The 16,020-nt window shown below is 41.8% G+C and overlaps 1 protein-coding gene across 1 annotated transcript in view; it reads left to right on the plus strand.

Moving 5' to 3' along the window:
- Nucleotides 1-12,246, plus strand: part of LOC138978217 (adenosine receptor A3-like) — a 24,312-nt gene extending 12,066 nt beyond the window's left edge. The window contains exons 5-6 of the mRNA XM_070350882.1: nt 2,264-2,393; nt 10,663-12,246. Coding sequence (XP_070206983.1) covers nt 2,264-2,393; nt 10,663-10,988 — 456 coding nt within the window. The 3' untranslated portion in view covers nt 10,989-12,246. The remainder of the gene's footprint in view (nt 1-2,263; nt 2,394-10,662) is intronic.
- Nucleotides 12,247-16,020: the final 3,774 nt, after the last annotated feature.

Here is a 16,020-nt window from a genome sequence, read left to right on the forward strand (position 1 = left end):
TAGGTGCCCTCCGTAAAGAGCGAACAATTTTCAAAGAATTTATTTTTGCGTGGTTTATCTTACCCCTGAGCCATCGTGAACCGGTGTGATCCAGTTTCCCTTTTTCACAATGTAGTCGTCAGTTGGTCATTTGAATGCGACTCGATGTGAGCTTATCTACAATAGCACGTTTTTATGCACGAAACAAACGGCTGTGGTTCACAAGAACTCTAGCGATGGCTTTTGACTGTTGAGAGGAACGGCGATATGCATAAACAGTCGTCTGCTACGACCCTTGCGTGACCCTGCTTCCGGGCTTTTCTTTTTTCAAACTTTCACCACTTCGAATTGTACTGATCTTGTCTTGATGAAAAATGAATTCTTTTTTGATTAAAGAATGTTTGTGTAAAAAGCTGTCAATTTATTATTTAGATTTTAAAAGTTAGGTCTAGCGCAAAAACGCACCACGGTCCAAAAACATTTTGATAATCATCGATTCACGGCTATCGCCAGTTTACATCGATAGAATGAGACCCGAAGGGAAGTAACTCATGTTTGACTTGAGTTCAGGATGGGTCCAAAAAGTGTTCGAGACAATCTGCAAAATTAATTCTTTAAAAATTGCTCGCTCTTTACGTAGGGCACCTAGGATGTTCCCGTTTGGTGAGCGTTCAAATGGAAGGGTGTTTGTACTGTGTTCCCTGACAGTATCTGTGATGGTTTACGGGCGTGATTTCCGGTATTGAATATTCATAACAGCCGTCCAGCACCAAAACGAGGCGCCATTGTTGTAGAGGACCAAGTCCACGAAAATAAATTCTTTGAAAATTTCTCACGCTCGACAGAAAGCAGCCAGGATGTTCCCGTTCGGTGAGCGTTCAAATGGAAGTATGCTTGTACTGTATGTAGACGCTCGGGGAGCTCTGTGATGGTTTACGGGAGGCTTACTGTGCCTTTAAGTTATACAAAACATATTTATTCTTGTGATTCTTATTATCATTTATTAAACAATACCATTAGTGCCGTGCAAAATCATCGCTTTATTAGAGCTTTACTGTCACTCTGTGACACTTGAATAGAAACGAGATTAACAAGCGAACAAGTATGTGAATGCTGAAATATCGAATAACAAAATGCTTTGTTCGTTAGCTGTGCTTGGTAAATGTCATCAAACAAAGCGGAAAATTCAGGGGGGAAAAACCCAGCGTCCGGCAAACTCAGTAATGATGTCGCTGTCAACAACTGTTGAAATTATTGACGATCTCAACCAATACTATACAGTCAACATTCCAACAACAACAAAAGTTTGCTTGCTAGTTTTTAAAATATTTTTTTTATGATACTCGAATATAGTGGGAATACGATGTAACATCGATCCTTGTTTTACCCCAAATCACACACACTCAACATTTAATTTAAAGGTGTGTTCCTTCCGTGTAAACCAGAATGTAAAATCAGCATCGATCCGCCCAGGCCTTTACATAATCAGAAAGCATCCCTGCACTTGGACACAAAACTACAGCCTGCCTGTTTGTTCTGTACAGAGATGATAATAAGAATTAAAACGTATTACTATTCCCTTCTCGCAAGCTCTCTCAGCGATGTACTGCAACACACACACACACGCACGCACGCACGCACGCATGCACGCACGCACGCACGCACGCACGCACAAACACACAAACACATGCACGCACGCATGCACGCACGCACGCAAGCACGCACGCATTCACGCACAAACACACACGCATGCACACAAGCACGCACGCACGCACGCTCGCACGCACGTTAACACGCACACACACACACACACTCACACACACAAACACACACACACACACACACACACACACACACACACACACCGTCCCCCTCTATTCTCGCTCGCGCTCACACACACACACTGAAATACGGTTAATAATAGATGATTTATAGTGCTTTCTAGAAAAATGTCCTTCTCCGTACAGGAAGTTCAAAGGCTGTAGAAGCTTGGCAAGCGTCCATGAGAGATGCTCTAATGCCATGCACAGTCTGGACACATACCTCCAGTGATCATTTACAGGCAAACAATGATATCTTGTAAGCATCTCCTTGTATTCGTATAAGAAAGTCTTTCAACTTTTATTTCTCCCTCCCTCTCTCTCTCTCTCTCTCTCTCTCTCTCTCTCTCTCTCTCTCTCTCTCTCTCTCTCTCTCTCTCTCTCTCTCTCTCTCTCTCTCTCTCTCTCTCTCTCATATTTAAAAAAAAATTATTATTGATGCATTGATTGTGATGCACGCGCAGGTGGCCAGTCGTCACGCCCGAGTGATCGCAGCACAAGAAAGGTCAAGGGTCAGGGAGAAGCACTCGTGGAAGTTCACCAAGACTGTGCTCATCGTCATGGGTCTTTACCTCACGTCATGTCTGCCTGTCGGTATGTCGTAAGTGATGGATGGGTGACTGGATGGACGGATACACGGACTGTTAGATGGGTGGATGGATGGATGGGTGGAAGGATGGATGGATGGTTGGGTGGATAGATGGCACCCATTGCACCTCGGTATAAGCACACATAACGTATGTATGTTTTCTTGCTGAACAGTAGGGGAACGTATACTGTGTGTACTGTCAGCGAATACAGTAGGGGAATGGCTCCTAATATGGACCACTTTTTGTTTCATGCTAATAACTAGCTTGTTTTCTTGCGAAGAAGTTTCATTTTGTGTTTGGTAGTCCTTCTCTCTTAGGTGAACCGTTAGGCCTAATTAGAGTGAAATAGCTTTGATAGACATTCAGCAAAAATGAAATACAGAAAAAATCACAAATGGTCCATATTAGGCGCCCACGAATCACTGTCAAAAGCACCCTATACTTCAAAATAACATGATACAACTTGGTGTGTGCATGTCAGACTAATTCAAATATGCTTTAGATTTTTCTGTTTCGGGTTGATGAGAGCATTATTTGAAGCACACCAGGAAACTAAAGAAGCATATCAAAAACAGAGTGAAAATAAGTGGAATTATCAACTTCCACAGAAAGAAGACGGTATATTTTTTTGAAAGCTTGAGGGCTAGTTATAAGTTATTTTCAGCAAGCTTCTTAATGAATTAATGAAAATAGCCTTTAGCTTTTATTTTCTTCGATTTGCTGAAGGTGGTCCATATTAGGGGACTCACACATACTTTTTTGTTTGCAGTAGAAACTCGGGGTCAAAACTGCTAAAATGTAACAAATACGGTCTTAGCTGTCATATATGGCAATTTTTGTGTCAAAAAAGCTTTGGCTGTGGATAGAAACAAGTCCGTTTTAGGCGTCAAATTTAGAGTGAACGCTGCCAAAAGTGAAAAAAAGAGAAAAAGGCTAACGGTTTTGAGGTTTGTGTTTCTGCAACTGTTTTGACATGTGCAAGTTATCCAGAGAGGGTGAATACAGCAAATGAAATTGTTTTTAGCGCTCTAGCGCCGTTAGTTTGTCAGATCAAGAGGTGGTCCATATTAGGAGCCGGTTCATATTAGGAGCCCTTCCCCTAGTTTGGTTCGAAGCGATGTCTCCGATGACTGATGAGGAGTGACAGTCAGTATAAAACTGTTATCGGAAACAGATAAATTACGGGGGCCGGGGTAGCTCAGGTGGTAGAGCACTGGACTTGTGATCGAAAGGTCGCTGGTTCGAATCCGGGCCAGGACGGACACGGGTCAACTTTGTGTGCAGACCCAGAGACGGTATTCATCTGTTGACCGAGAGAGAGACGTGTGATTAGGAATAGCCAGATCTCGGAAATTTAGTTTTTGAAATATGCGACTTTTTTCTTTTACTGCGAGTTTCCGTTCTTTCCGTGTGACGTCACGTCAATCTATCTATCTAAGGAGATCGTATATACGTTCAGCTGGTAGTTCCAAGAAGGATTTTTCGCTGATACCACCAGAAAGTATACGCGGAACGTACAGAACGTATACTGTGAGCTGCTGTGTAGCGGGCCCAGGACTGTATGTTTTGTGCGGTCTGAGCGATGTGCAATGCCTCATAGATGGGTGGATGGATGGATCGAAAGGTGGGTGGATGGATGGGTGGATGGATGGCAGGATTGATGGATGGATTGGTGGATGGATCGAAAAGTAGATGAATGGATCGGTGGCAGACTGGATGGATGGATGGGTTGATGGATCAAAAGGTGGATGGATGGATGGATGGATGGAAGGATGGGTTGATGGAATGGTGGAAGGATGGATGGATGGATGGAAGGGTGGTGGATGGGTGGAAGGATGGATGGATGGGTGGAAGGAAGGATGGGTGGCAGGATGGATGGATGGATGGATGGATATGTGGGTGGGTGGGTGGGTGGAAGGATGGATGGATGGGTGCAAGGAATGAAGGGTGGATGGATTGAAGGATGGATGGATGGATCGCAGCACAGGGAGAAACACCCGTGGAAGTTCTTCAAGACTGTGCTAATCATCATGGGTCTCTAATTCCTGTCAGGCCTGTCTGTTGGTAATAATGGATGGACAGACGGTCGAGTAGCTGGATGGGTGAATGGATGGATGGATGGATGGATGGGGTGTGTGGGTGGATGGATAGGTGGACGTGTGTGTGTGGATGTGTGTGTGTGTGTGTGTGTGTGTATTGGTGGATGGTTGTATGGATAGAAGAGTTGGTAAATAAATTGATAGACGGATGAAGCAGAGTGAGCAAGGGCAAATGGGTGAATGGAAGAATGGATAGATGGATGGATTTAAGGAAGGATGGATGGAAGAATGGAAGGATATCGACATTTGTTTAAAAGCATCGGAGTCAGAGGACATATGGATGGGTACAGAGATTGATGGATGGGGCTGTGTGTGAAAGAACATGAGGCATATAATTATGCAGCCGTACTCATCATTCGGGAAAGGTAGAGCAGCGCGCGGGAAGACAACAGGCCGTATGTATACAGGTCTTCTGGATGAATAAACGAGATATCTAGTCGCAAAACTTTCTTAAAAAGCGGCACTCCATTTTTCCCGCAGTTCTTGCTTTTGTTGTCACTGATAGTTATAGATGTGTGGATGGATGGAGTGCTGAGTGGGTGAATCAATGAATAGACGGAGAAGTGTACGGAAGAACATAAGAGTGAGCAAGTGGATGGATGGGGTGGATAGTGGGGCAATGAATGGGTGGAGTTAATGGGGTGCCGGTGTTGAATTTGAAAACATTGCGGATGAGTGCGTGTATGATGGTGGGTGAATCGAAGGATGGAATAATGGAACTTATCCTTGTTAATATCTTCGAATTCATTCTTTCATTCCTTCATTCATTCATTCTCATTTCCTGTCCATTCCTGCCGATCTCTCGAGCTCCGTTTCTCTCGATCTCACTCTTTACCTCGCCATTCAGACAGCCATACGCCGCTTTCGGGGGAAGCATGCTGGGTATTTTCGTGATTCTGTACCCACCGAACTCTGACATGGACTACAGGATCTTTGCCGTGCGCACTTGGTCTTGTGCTTGCGTGTACACACGAAGAAGGCACTAGCAGGTCTGCACATAAGTTGACCTGGGAGATCGGAAAAATCTCCACCCTTAACCCACAAAGCGGCAGCGGCCGGGATTTGAACCCACGACCTTCCGATTCGGAGGCCGGTGTCTTATCCAGTAGGCCTCTGCGCCCGTCCAAACTTGTATTAAAGTTCTTGCTTTTATTTGTTTAGAGGATGGATACACCTCCCCTACAATAGGAAAGGGCACCACCTCCCACTCCCCCCGAGACCCATGAGCCTGTTGCGTCGCTTGCGCACGGTCAGCAGCCGCATCTACTGGGACAAGGTAGTCTGTCAGTGTGGCAAGACTGGACACCTCACACACGTGTTTGAAGGTTGTGACAGTCTCAAGGAAGAGATGTCTAGTCTCATCCGCTACAGAAGGGAGAATGCTCTCAGTCTGGGAGACTTTCTCCGCCCACACCCATCACTCGGAGAGAAACCGATGATGGTCTTGGTCACCAATTTGTTCACCTCAACTGTTGCGAGCTGGTTCTAGTGTGCTTGCAGCAGACTCAGCACAGCACAGATCCACTTCTGGAATCTTAAGCTAAATGTGTCCCAAGACACACATTTTGTAGTCCTGGCATCCTGAAAGGCAGAGGCCCCAACCTACAGGTTTGCTACCATACCAAAAACGCCTCCAGACACGGGAACTTGGGAGCAGAGGCAACAGCTCCGCTTGAACCTCAGAAACCAAATGTGCCTCCAGACACACAGATCCCTTAGACGGCCGAGGCTGTGGCCTCTAAGGTTCTCTTGTACCAAACCGCCTCCTGACTCTGCATCAGATTGCTTGCGCTGGCATCTGCTTACATAGACCCACATTAAGTCATCAACGAGTGGTAGACACAGACGACATTTGGTAGCACTGACTGCCAGCTTCACGGTAATGCGTACCCATAGCGCGGCTCTGCATGGGTGGGAATGTTCTGAGCAAAACACTATGTGTTACTCCATACCCCCCGCCCTCCATGGAACTTCTTGACCCCAACAAATTGGGGGGGGGGGGGGGAGTTTGCCCAGTCGGTAGAGGCGCTGGCTTTAAAACCGGTTGTTACTATCAGCGTGGGTTCAACCCCCAAGTTCGGCGCGGGATGTGTGTCCCAGAGTCAACTTTGTGCAGACTCTCCTCGGTGTCCGAACACCCCCGTGTGCACGCATGCGCACGATAAAGATCCCAGGGTCACAGCGAAAGCCTCAGGCCTTGGAAACACGAATACATGCATGCAAAAATATGAAGCCCGGGTGTCCGTCAGCCAAAAAAGTAACCATTTCAGCACTGACCCAAGACGACCCAACCCGGACCCTAGCCCATTTCAGGTCTCCTCTAGCAGCCGGCAGCCAGTTGTCTACATCCCCCCCCTCCCCCCCCCCCCCCCCCCCCGCATTTTTATTTTTTATTTTCATACAAAGCCGGGTTTTCCCGTGTAACATGCCCCTAATGGCTCTGCCGTGAGGGCGTAAAACTTTCATTTTCTCTTAGTGGAAGCGTTGTTCGTATTGTCAGATTGTTTACTTTATGCATTATCTGACTTTTACGTCATAAGCCAGTCAATTAATACGACTTAAATTGTTTTGAAAATAAATAAAAGATCCTCTTCTAATGTCCCAAAGGGTTGTTTCGATCGTAAACTCTATAGAATGGGGGATTTTCTCATGGCAATATGTAATGAATTATAAGCCATTTTCGTTGTGATTTAGGAACCTGTTTGAAAGCACTCTTTCAACTAGAGTTGAATACCTCATCATTTAATGAGCAAGGTTGACGGAAGGATGTGGTGTGTGTGTGTGTGTGTGTGTGTGTGTGTGTGTGTGTGTGTGTGTGTGTGTGTTTTCGTGCGCACTGCCTTCAGCTTACACCAGCGAATTTACTGCCTTCAGCTTACATCAGCGAATTTGCTTTCATTTTCAAAGTCCACAAACGCTGCTTTATTATGAAGCCCTGGAAACACGAGAGGTGCTGGAACGTTGGCACCGAATCGATTGCACGCACCACTGAATATCTGTACACTTTGTGTTTGTCTGCCTGTCTTTCAATCTATCGGATTCCTTTTGTGTCTATCTGTATGCCTTCCTTCCTTTTTATATTTAGTCAAGTTTTGACTAAATATTTTAACATCGAGGGGGAATCGAAACGAGGGTCGTGGTGTATGTGCGTGTGTGTGTGTGTGTGTGTGTGTGTGTGTGTGTGTGTGTGTGTGTGTGTGTGTGTGTGTGTGTGTGTGTGTGTGTGTGTGTGTGTAGAGCGATTCAGACTAAACTACTGGACCGATCTTTATGAAATTTGACATGAGAGTTCCTGGGTATGAAATCCCTGAACGTTTTTTTCATTTTTTTGATAAATGTTTTTGATGACGTCATATCCGGCTTTTCGTGAAAGTTGAGGCGGCACTGTCACGCCCTCATTTTTCAACTAAATTGGTTGAAATTTTGGTCAAGTAATCTTCGACGAAGCCCGGACTTCGGTATTGCATTTCAGCTTGGTGGCTTAAAAATTAATTAATGACTTTGGTCATTAAAAATCTGAAAATTGTAAAAAAAAATAAAAATTTATAAAACGATCCAAATTTACGTTTATCTTATTCTCCATCATTTGCTGATTCCAAAAACATATAAATATGTTATATTCGGATTAAAAACAAGCTCTGAAAATTAAATATTTAAAAATTATTATCAAAATTAAATTGTCCAAATCAATTTAAAAACACTTTCATCTTATTCCTTGTCGGTTCCTGATTCCAAAAACATATAGATATGATATGTTTGGATTAAAAACACGCTCAGAAAGTTAAAACAAAGAGAGGTACAGAAAAGCGTGCTATCCTTCTTAGCGCAACTACTACCCCGCTCTTCTTGTCAATTTCACTGCCTTTGCCATGAGCGGTGGACTGACGATGCTACGAGTATACGGTCTTGCTGAAAAATGGCAGCTACTTGACTAAATATTGTATTTTCGCCTTACGCGACTTGTTGTCATGTGTCTGCGTGTCTGGCTGACTGGTTATCTCTCTCTCTCTCTCTCTCTCTCTCTCTCTCTCTCTCTCTCTCTCTCTCTCTCTCTCTCTCTCTCTCTCTCTCTCTCTCTCTCTCTCTCTCTCTCTCTCTCTCTGGCTCCTATGTGTGTGTGTGTGTCTGTGTGTGTGTGTGTGTGTGTGTGTGTGTGTGTGTGTGTGTGTGTGTGTGTGCGCGCCAGTGTCCGTGTCTCTGTGCGTCTGTGTCTGTGTGTGCGTACTTGGGTGTGTGGGATGTAACCCACATGTGGATTGTTTATGAAAAGAATATATACCACGCATAGCTCGTTTTTACATTTAGTCAAGTTTTGACTAAATGTTTTAACATAGACGGGGAATCGAGATGAGGGTTGTGGTGTATGTGTGTGCGTGTGCATGTGTGTGAGTATAGAGCGATTCAGAGAAACTACTGGACCGATCTTCATGAAACTGTAAAGGAAAGTTCCTGGGTATGATATCCTCAGACGGATTTTTCCTTTTTTTGATAAATTTCTTTGATGACGTCATATCCGGCTTTTCGTAAAAGGTGAGGCAGCACTGTCACGCTCTCATTTTTCAACCAAATTGGTTGAAATTTTGGTCAAGTAATCTTTGACAAAGCCCGGACTTTAGTATTGCATTTCAGCTTGGAGGCTTAAAAAATAATTTATGAGCTTGCTCATTAAAGTTGTCATTAAAATCGAGTTTTCGCAAACAGATTTAAAATTAATTGCATTGTATTCCGCATCTTCTCCGGAATTCAAAAATATATGGATATATCATGTTTACTCTAAAAATATGCTCAGAATGAAAGGAAATAGGTTCAGTAAAGTACTACGGACGCGTGCATCGCGGCGGCGAGCGTGACTCGTCTCGGTTTTTGGTATGGTTAGCCGAGACTATCTGCATGTAGTCTCGGCGATGATTGGTTTGTGGTGTTGATCTTGATTAAATGTTTTTATATCGCTTCACGCGACTTGTTTTTACATTTAGTCAAGTTTTGACTAAATGTTTTAACATAGAGGGGGAATCGAAACGAGGGTCGTGGTGTATGTGTGTATGTGTGTGTGTGTGTGTGTGTGTGTGTGTGTGTGTGTGTGTGTGTGTGTGTGTGTGTGTGTGTGTGTGTGTGTGTGTGTGTGTGTGAAGAGCGATTCAGAGTAAACTACTGGACCGATTTTTATGAAATTTTACATGAGAGTTCCTGGGCATGATATCCCCAGATGTTTTCTTCATTTGTTCGATAAATGTCTTTGATGACGTCATATCCGGCTTTTTGTAAAAGTTGAGGCGGCACTGTCACACCCTCATTTTTCAATAAAATTGATTGAAATTTTGGCCAAGCAATCTTCGACAAAGGCCGGACTTTGGTATTGCATTTCAGCTTGGAGGCTTAAAACTTAATGGATAATTTTGGTCATTAAAAATCTGAAAATTGTAATTAATTAGTTTTGTTTTATTAAACGATCCAAAAACAATTCCATCTTATTTGTCATTATTTGCTGATTTCAAAAACATATAAATATGTCATATTTGGATTAAAAACAAGCTTTGAAAATTACAAATATAAAAATTATGATTAAAATTAAATTTCCGAAATTGATTTAAAAACAATTTCATCTTATTCCTTGTCGGTTCCTGATTCCAAAAACATATAGATATGATATGTTTGGATTAAAAACACGCTCAGAACAAGCGGTGGACAGATGATGCTACGAGTATACGGTCTTGCGGAAAAAATGCAGTGCGTTCAGTTTCATTCTGTGAGTTCGACTGAGCTTGACTAAATGTTGTATTTTCGCCTTACGCGACTTGTTTTTTCATTACTTAGATTACACACGCGGACAATGCGTGATTATCAGTTTTTCAGATGATATCAAAATAAGCAACAGAGCGCACGGGGTTTGTAAAGGAAGAGATTGTTCGGTCTGCTCTTTTTCAAACAATTATTCATTGTCTGGTTGGGATTGGATCAATGCACGTGCATTAACGGAGGAGGGTATTTAAAATTTAAAAGACAATTTCGTCGATAAACTGTGCGTTGGGTGCTACTGATCAGTTGTATTCATTTGCTATTATGTTTAAGACCAACAAAACATTTTTGTGTGTTTCATTACCGCAACGTTAAGGAACATTTCTTGTACACTTTTGGCAATAAAAAACATTACATATTCTGTATTTTTTTCTCAAGGTATCGTGATCATTTTGCACCTGGAAGATTACCTGGAAAGTTACACGGTGAATGAGAAAGGGACGCTTCTCATGTACTGTTCCACGCTACTCTTTGCCAACTCTGTCACCAATCCTATTATCTACGCCGTCAAGATCTCCGCCGTGAAAGCAAGATTCAGCTCCATCTTCTGCAAAAAGTGTCGCCGCGAGCAGTTTGAGCCAAGCATGACCATGACCCAGGTCGTCACGATCGACATTGTGCAAAGCAGCAGAACGAACACTGATGTCAAGGTCGGGAGTATCCCGTCATTTAAACTCACAAATTCGCAAACAGATGTTGGCTAAGACGCCATTTTGGACAAGTTGTCAGGCGAATGTGACCTCAAGAAAACCAAGGGACACTTCTCACTGTAGTGTCTTTGAGAATCATTTCCACTGGTTCTCTAACTAACATTTGATGAAAATCTGTGATCTAGCAAATGCGCGCAAGTTTTACCGCTTTCAGTGGGAAACAGTAGCATGAAACGAAAATAAAAACATTGCATGGATAATTTACAATCTGAAAAGATCACCTAAACGCAGTTTTTAAAATTGGAATATGTGAATATTGATACAGGGATTATCTCTAATTTTAACGTTGTTGCTTATTTCAATACATTTTTATATCTACGTCTATTTCCATGCCTACTTCTATGTCTTTGTGTATGTCCATGCCAATGTCTATGTCAATGTCCATATCTGAATCTATGTCAATGTCTCAGTCCGTGTCAATGACTATGTTCTGCATGTATGTCTATGCCTACCGCATACTACACTCTAAACTGAAGTGTTCCACTTTTGAACGCACTTTTTGTTGGCAGTTGTGAATGTTCACTGTGTGGAAAACTATATAATCATAGTTGCAAAACGTAGTACGCATTGTAAACACTATTTCGTGTTTACTACGTGTGCTACATTTGTTAGTATAGTTATATAGTTTGTCGCACGGTGTTCACCACTGGTTACAAAAAGTGTGTTCAACAATGGAATACTTCAATTAACAGTGTACCCTTCAGACGTCAACGTAATCTGCTCTCAAGCGACTCCATTGGCATCAAGCCATCTGCGGACACAGGTAGAAACGCACACAACGGAAAGGCCGATACTAACAGTGAAACGAAAGAAAAACAACTGTGATGTCAAAGACAACGAACAATTGGGTTTCGAACGGAAGCACTCGAGTTAGCGCTTTGAATACCACAAAAAAATCAATACGCTATTCAGGTCAAAATGAGCAATAGGTTAGGTCAGATTTATCTGAGCTCTTGTTTGATTATACGTTTTGTGAACAAGGGAGTTGTCGTCCATGTAAACTCTCTATGATTATTAGGTGTGTTTTTATTGTTTTTGTTTATTGTTGTTGTTGCTGATAGATTGATTGCTAACGATACAAACTTGTCGAGAAAATCCGTATCAACTCATGGTGATAACATTTTCTCTTCGTCATTATGATTTGTCTGTTGTGTAATTATTGTCGCCCCCTTCAGAGATCGCTAGATCGATGTTTTAGTTAATGTTTCGTTTTTGTCAATAACTACTCGTTCCATAAACTAATCCTTCTTGGGTTTTTTTTCTTTCTTGTTTTTGATTTTGGAATGCTGTCTGTTTCAGAATTTTTTTTCTTGCAAAGCACTGCCTCCTTTTCCGCCTTTTGCATAGTTGTTTAAAGGCAAAGTGCTTTTTTTGTTTTGTTTTTTGTTTAAGCGTGTTTTTATTAATTTCTTGTATACATGTTATATACAGTAACAACATTAAGAACGTTAACAAGCAGACTGCTTATGGGCACGTTCCAACACTAATAATCAATACACATTCTGATAACAAGACATGGCGAACAAGTGATAACTTCAACCTTTTTCTTTCAAAATATTTCATAATATTTTATACAAATAAAGAGAGAGAGAGAGAGAGAGAGAGAGAGAGAGAGAGAGAGAGAGAGAGAGAGAGAGAGAGAGAGAGAGAGAGAGAGAGAGAGAGAGAGAGAGAGAGAGAGAGAGAGAGAGAGAGAGATAGAGAGAATGCTTTGCTACATCTATTGCTGTCACTGTTAATATAATATCAGCCGAAGCGATCAGTTGACATAACGTAATCTTGTACAGCAGAAAATATTTTCATATTCAAAGATATAGTTAAATCAGTATTGCCAAACAAAAGTGTTTTGCAATCCAGAGCGTACGTTGGTAGACTATTGAATAAAATGGTTCTATGTTCGTTAAATTTTGGACAATGTAACAAAAAGTGTTCAGCGTCTTCCGGGCGTACTCCACACGTGCATTCTAAATTATCAGAGAGGTGTCGGTTAACAAGGTCTTGTTGCAAATCACTCATATTTAATCTCAACCTGCTGTGAAATACCTGTGCCTTACGGTTGCCTAAATAATAATACTGTGGAACAACAACATCTCCATTCATCAAAAATCTTTTAAATTCACCAGTTGACTGCGTTTGTCGTATATTTTCTGGAAGATTATTCCACAAAGCTGTCGTTGAAGGAAAAAATGAAGATTTACATAACTCACTTCTGCATAATGGAACCTTACGTTCAAGAGGGCGTCGTCTGTGGTAAGGATTTACATCGGAAACCAAGACAGGCAGTTTGGAATATAAATATGCTGGGGTTAAACCATTTACAATTTTATAATACAGCAAGAGTTTATGACGACGTCGCCTTTCTTTCAGGGGCACAAAACCCGATTCATTATACAATTTTTGGTGGCTTGTACCACGAACTGCACCTACAATAATTCGGATTGCATCGAGATGCAAGGTCTCCAACTCGTCTGACAAACACTTCGTACAGTTATCCCAAATAACGTCCGCGTAATCAAACAATGGTAATATAAAGGATTTGTATATAACTTCAAGCGATTTTCTGTTTAGACGATACTTGAATAAACCAAAACACGCAATTGACTTTCTACACTTAGCAATGAGACTTTTTATGTGGGAATCCCATTTACAATTACCTTGTAGGATGACGCCAAGGTGCTTGTGATTTTCAACATCAATCAAAAGTGCATCTTCAAAATACAATGGTGGGAGTAACACATTTTTTTGCCTACAAATGTCCAACAATTCTGTCTTTTGACAATTAAAAGTGACTTTCCATTTTAAAGCCCATGCGCAAATTTTATCCAAATCAGAATTCAAAATCTCAGCTCGTGTAACATCGTTATCTAAACATAAATACATGCTCGTATCGTCTGCAAAGAGTTTCAACACTGATTCAAGACCAATACCAATATCGTTAATATAAATGAGAAATAATAGAGGTCCTAAAACAGAACCCTGAGGGACACCAGCAGAAGGGGTGACATAACTTGATTTGGTTCCTTTCAGTACTACTGCTTGTCTGCGATCACTCAAGTAATGTTCGAACCAAACAAGCAAGGGACCCCCTATACCTATCGCCTCAAGCTTGTGTAGCAGACCACGATGCCAAACTTTATCGAAAGCTTTAGATACATCAAAAAATATTGCCTGTGACATAATGTTTTTATCAAGTGCAACACAAAAATCGTCATATATACTCAATAATTGATAAACAGTTGAATCACCAGCAATAAAACCAGATTGACAGTGTGTAATCAGATTATAATTTTTCAAATAACCAAACACACGGATTTGTACACATTTTTCGAGCACCTTCCCAATACAACTCAGCAAAGAGATTGGACGATAGTTGGAACAAGCACTCCTATCGCCTTTCTTATAAATGGGCGTAATGTGAGCAGTTTTCCAGACAACTGGAAAGACACCCTCGGACAAGGATCTGTTAAAGAGAACTGTAAGCGGTGAAATAATAACAGGTAGTCCAGCTACAAGCAATTTATTATGTATTCCGTCAGGGCCCACGGCCTTGGATAGATCTAAGTTCCTTAGCACTTGGACAACTTCTGCTTCTGTCAATTCAAAAGTCAGTAAAGACGTGCCGCACCAATTTGCCTCGGGCAGGGGATCGTCTGGATTTTCAACTTTAGACTGGCTTTCAAAATAATTATTAAACAAAATCGTTTTTTCACAAATGTTATCAATAATTTTTCCATTATCCTCTAGCGGTGGGATTTCGTTACATGCAACACCTTTTTTCTTCAGAAAGGAATTAACAAGTTGCCACCAATTTTTGCTTCCGAAGTTCTGTTTACAATTTATCCTCTCATCAAGTTCTAAGAAATAATCTCTTTTTCGTTTACGAATTTCATCTGTATACTGATTTCTGGTCAGGCGGAATAATGCCCACTGCTCAGGTGTATTTAAGCGCTTAGCAACTTGATGTATACAATTTTTTGCGTTTCGTAATTGTAAAATATGTTCAGTCATCCATGGGGCGTCATCTTCACGTACTGTTATTACCTTTACAGGCATACATGTTTTTGCAGCACGTAATAAGTGTTCAGAAAACAAGGCAGCAGCTTCATCTATGGACGCATTTAAAACTATGTTCAAAAGATCAATTTGCTTCCCGTGTAAACGAGTCGGCCCCTCAACTCAGATCTGCCCAGGCAATTGCGTGGGGAAAGGCCACCCCTCCACCTTGACACATACCAACAGATAACATCCTGGGTGCTTTTTGTGCAAATTGGAATATTTTCATCAATTATTTTTTTTAAAAGCCATTGGTGCCAATCTGCGAAATTATTTCATAAGACAGTTGTGACCCTCCACCACGAAATGGGTCGCATGTCACCTCGCGCGGTTCTGCGCTAGGCCTAATATAAGTCCGGGGAGTGTCTGGTAACAGTGTGAGGGTCACCTTAGTCACAGGCTTATAACTTAAACAGTTTTCGCTCTTTTCTAAAACGATTTTCACCACTGGATAGAGCATAAAAAACTCTTTAGGAAAATGTAAAAATATGAAAATCATGCGAAGGTGACATGCGACTCATTCCATGGTGGAGGGTCACAATTCTACCTTTGCAACGAAAGTAGTCAGGGTGTTGACTTTTAGCATGTGTCTAAATGGAGGAATGGTCTTATCCCATCAATGAAAACCTGGGTAGATCTACGGTAGTGAGAAGGACTGCTTTCACGAGAACAATTGTGCCTTTAAGCAATCTAACAGCGACTGCACAATGATCGTTGGCTTAATCAACATTCAATCAGCCGAGACCACTGGGAATAGTCGTCTTAAATAAACACGTTTCATCTGTCGGGCGACAATGGCAGAGAAACAAGTATGGCGCGGGTGCTTTGGGGCGGATTTCGGATGACCTGAAAAACAATTCATTATGTCAACATCAACAAGTCCGTGATGAAACTATGACGACGGAACTGTTGCACCATGCTTTTAATGACTGGCAAAATAAAGCCAAAAACACAAATGTTAGCACACACACAC

The sequence above is a fragment of the Littorina saxatilis genome, linkage group LG1, assembly GCF_037325665.1.
Source record: "Littorina saxatilis isolate snail1 linkage group LG1, US_GU_Lsax_2.0, whole genome shotgun sequence".
NCBI classification, from domain to species: Eukaryota; Metazoa; Mollusca; class Gastropoda; order Littorinimorpha; family Littorinidae; genus Littorina; species Littorina saxatilis.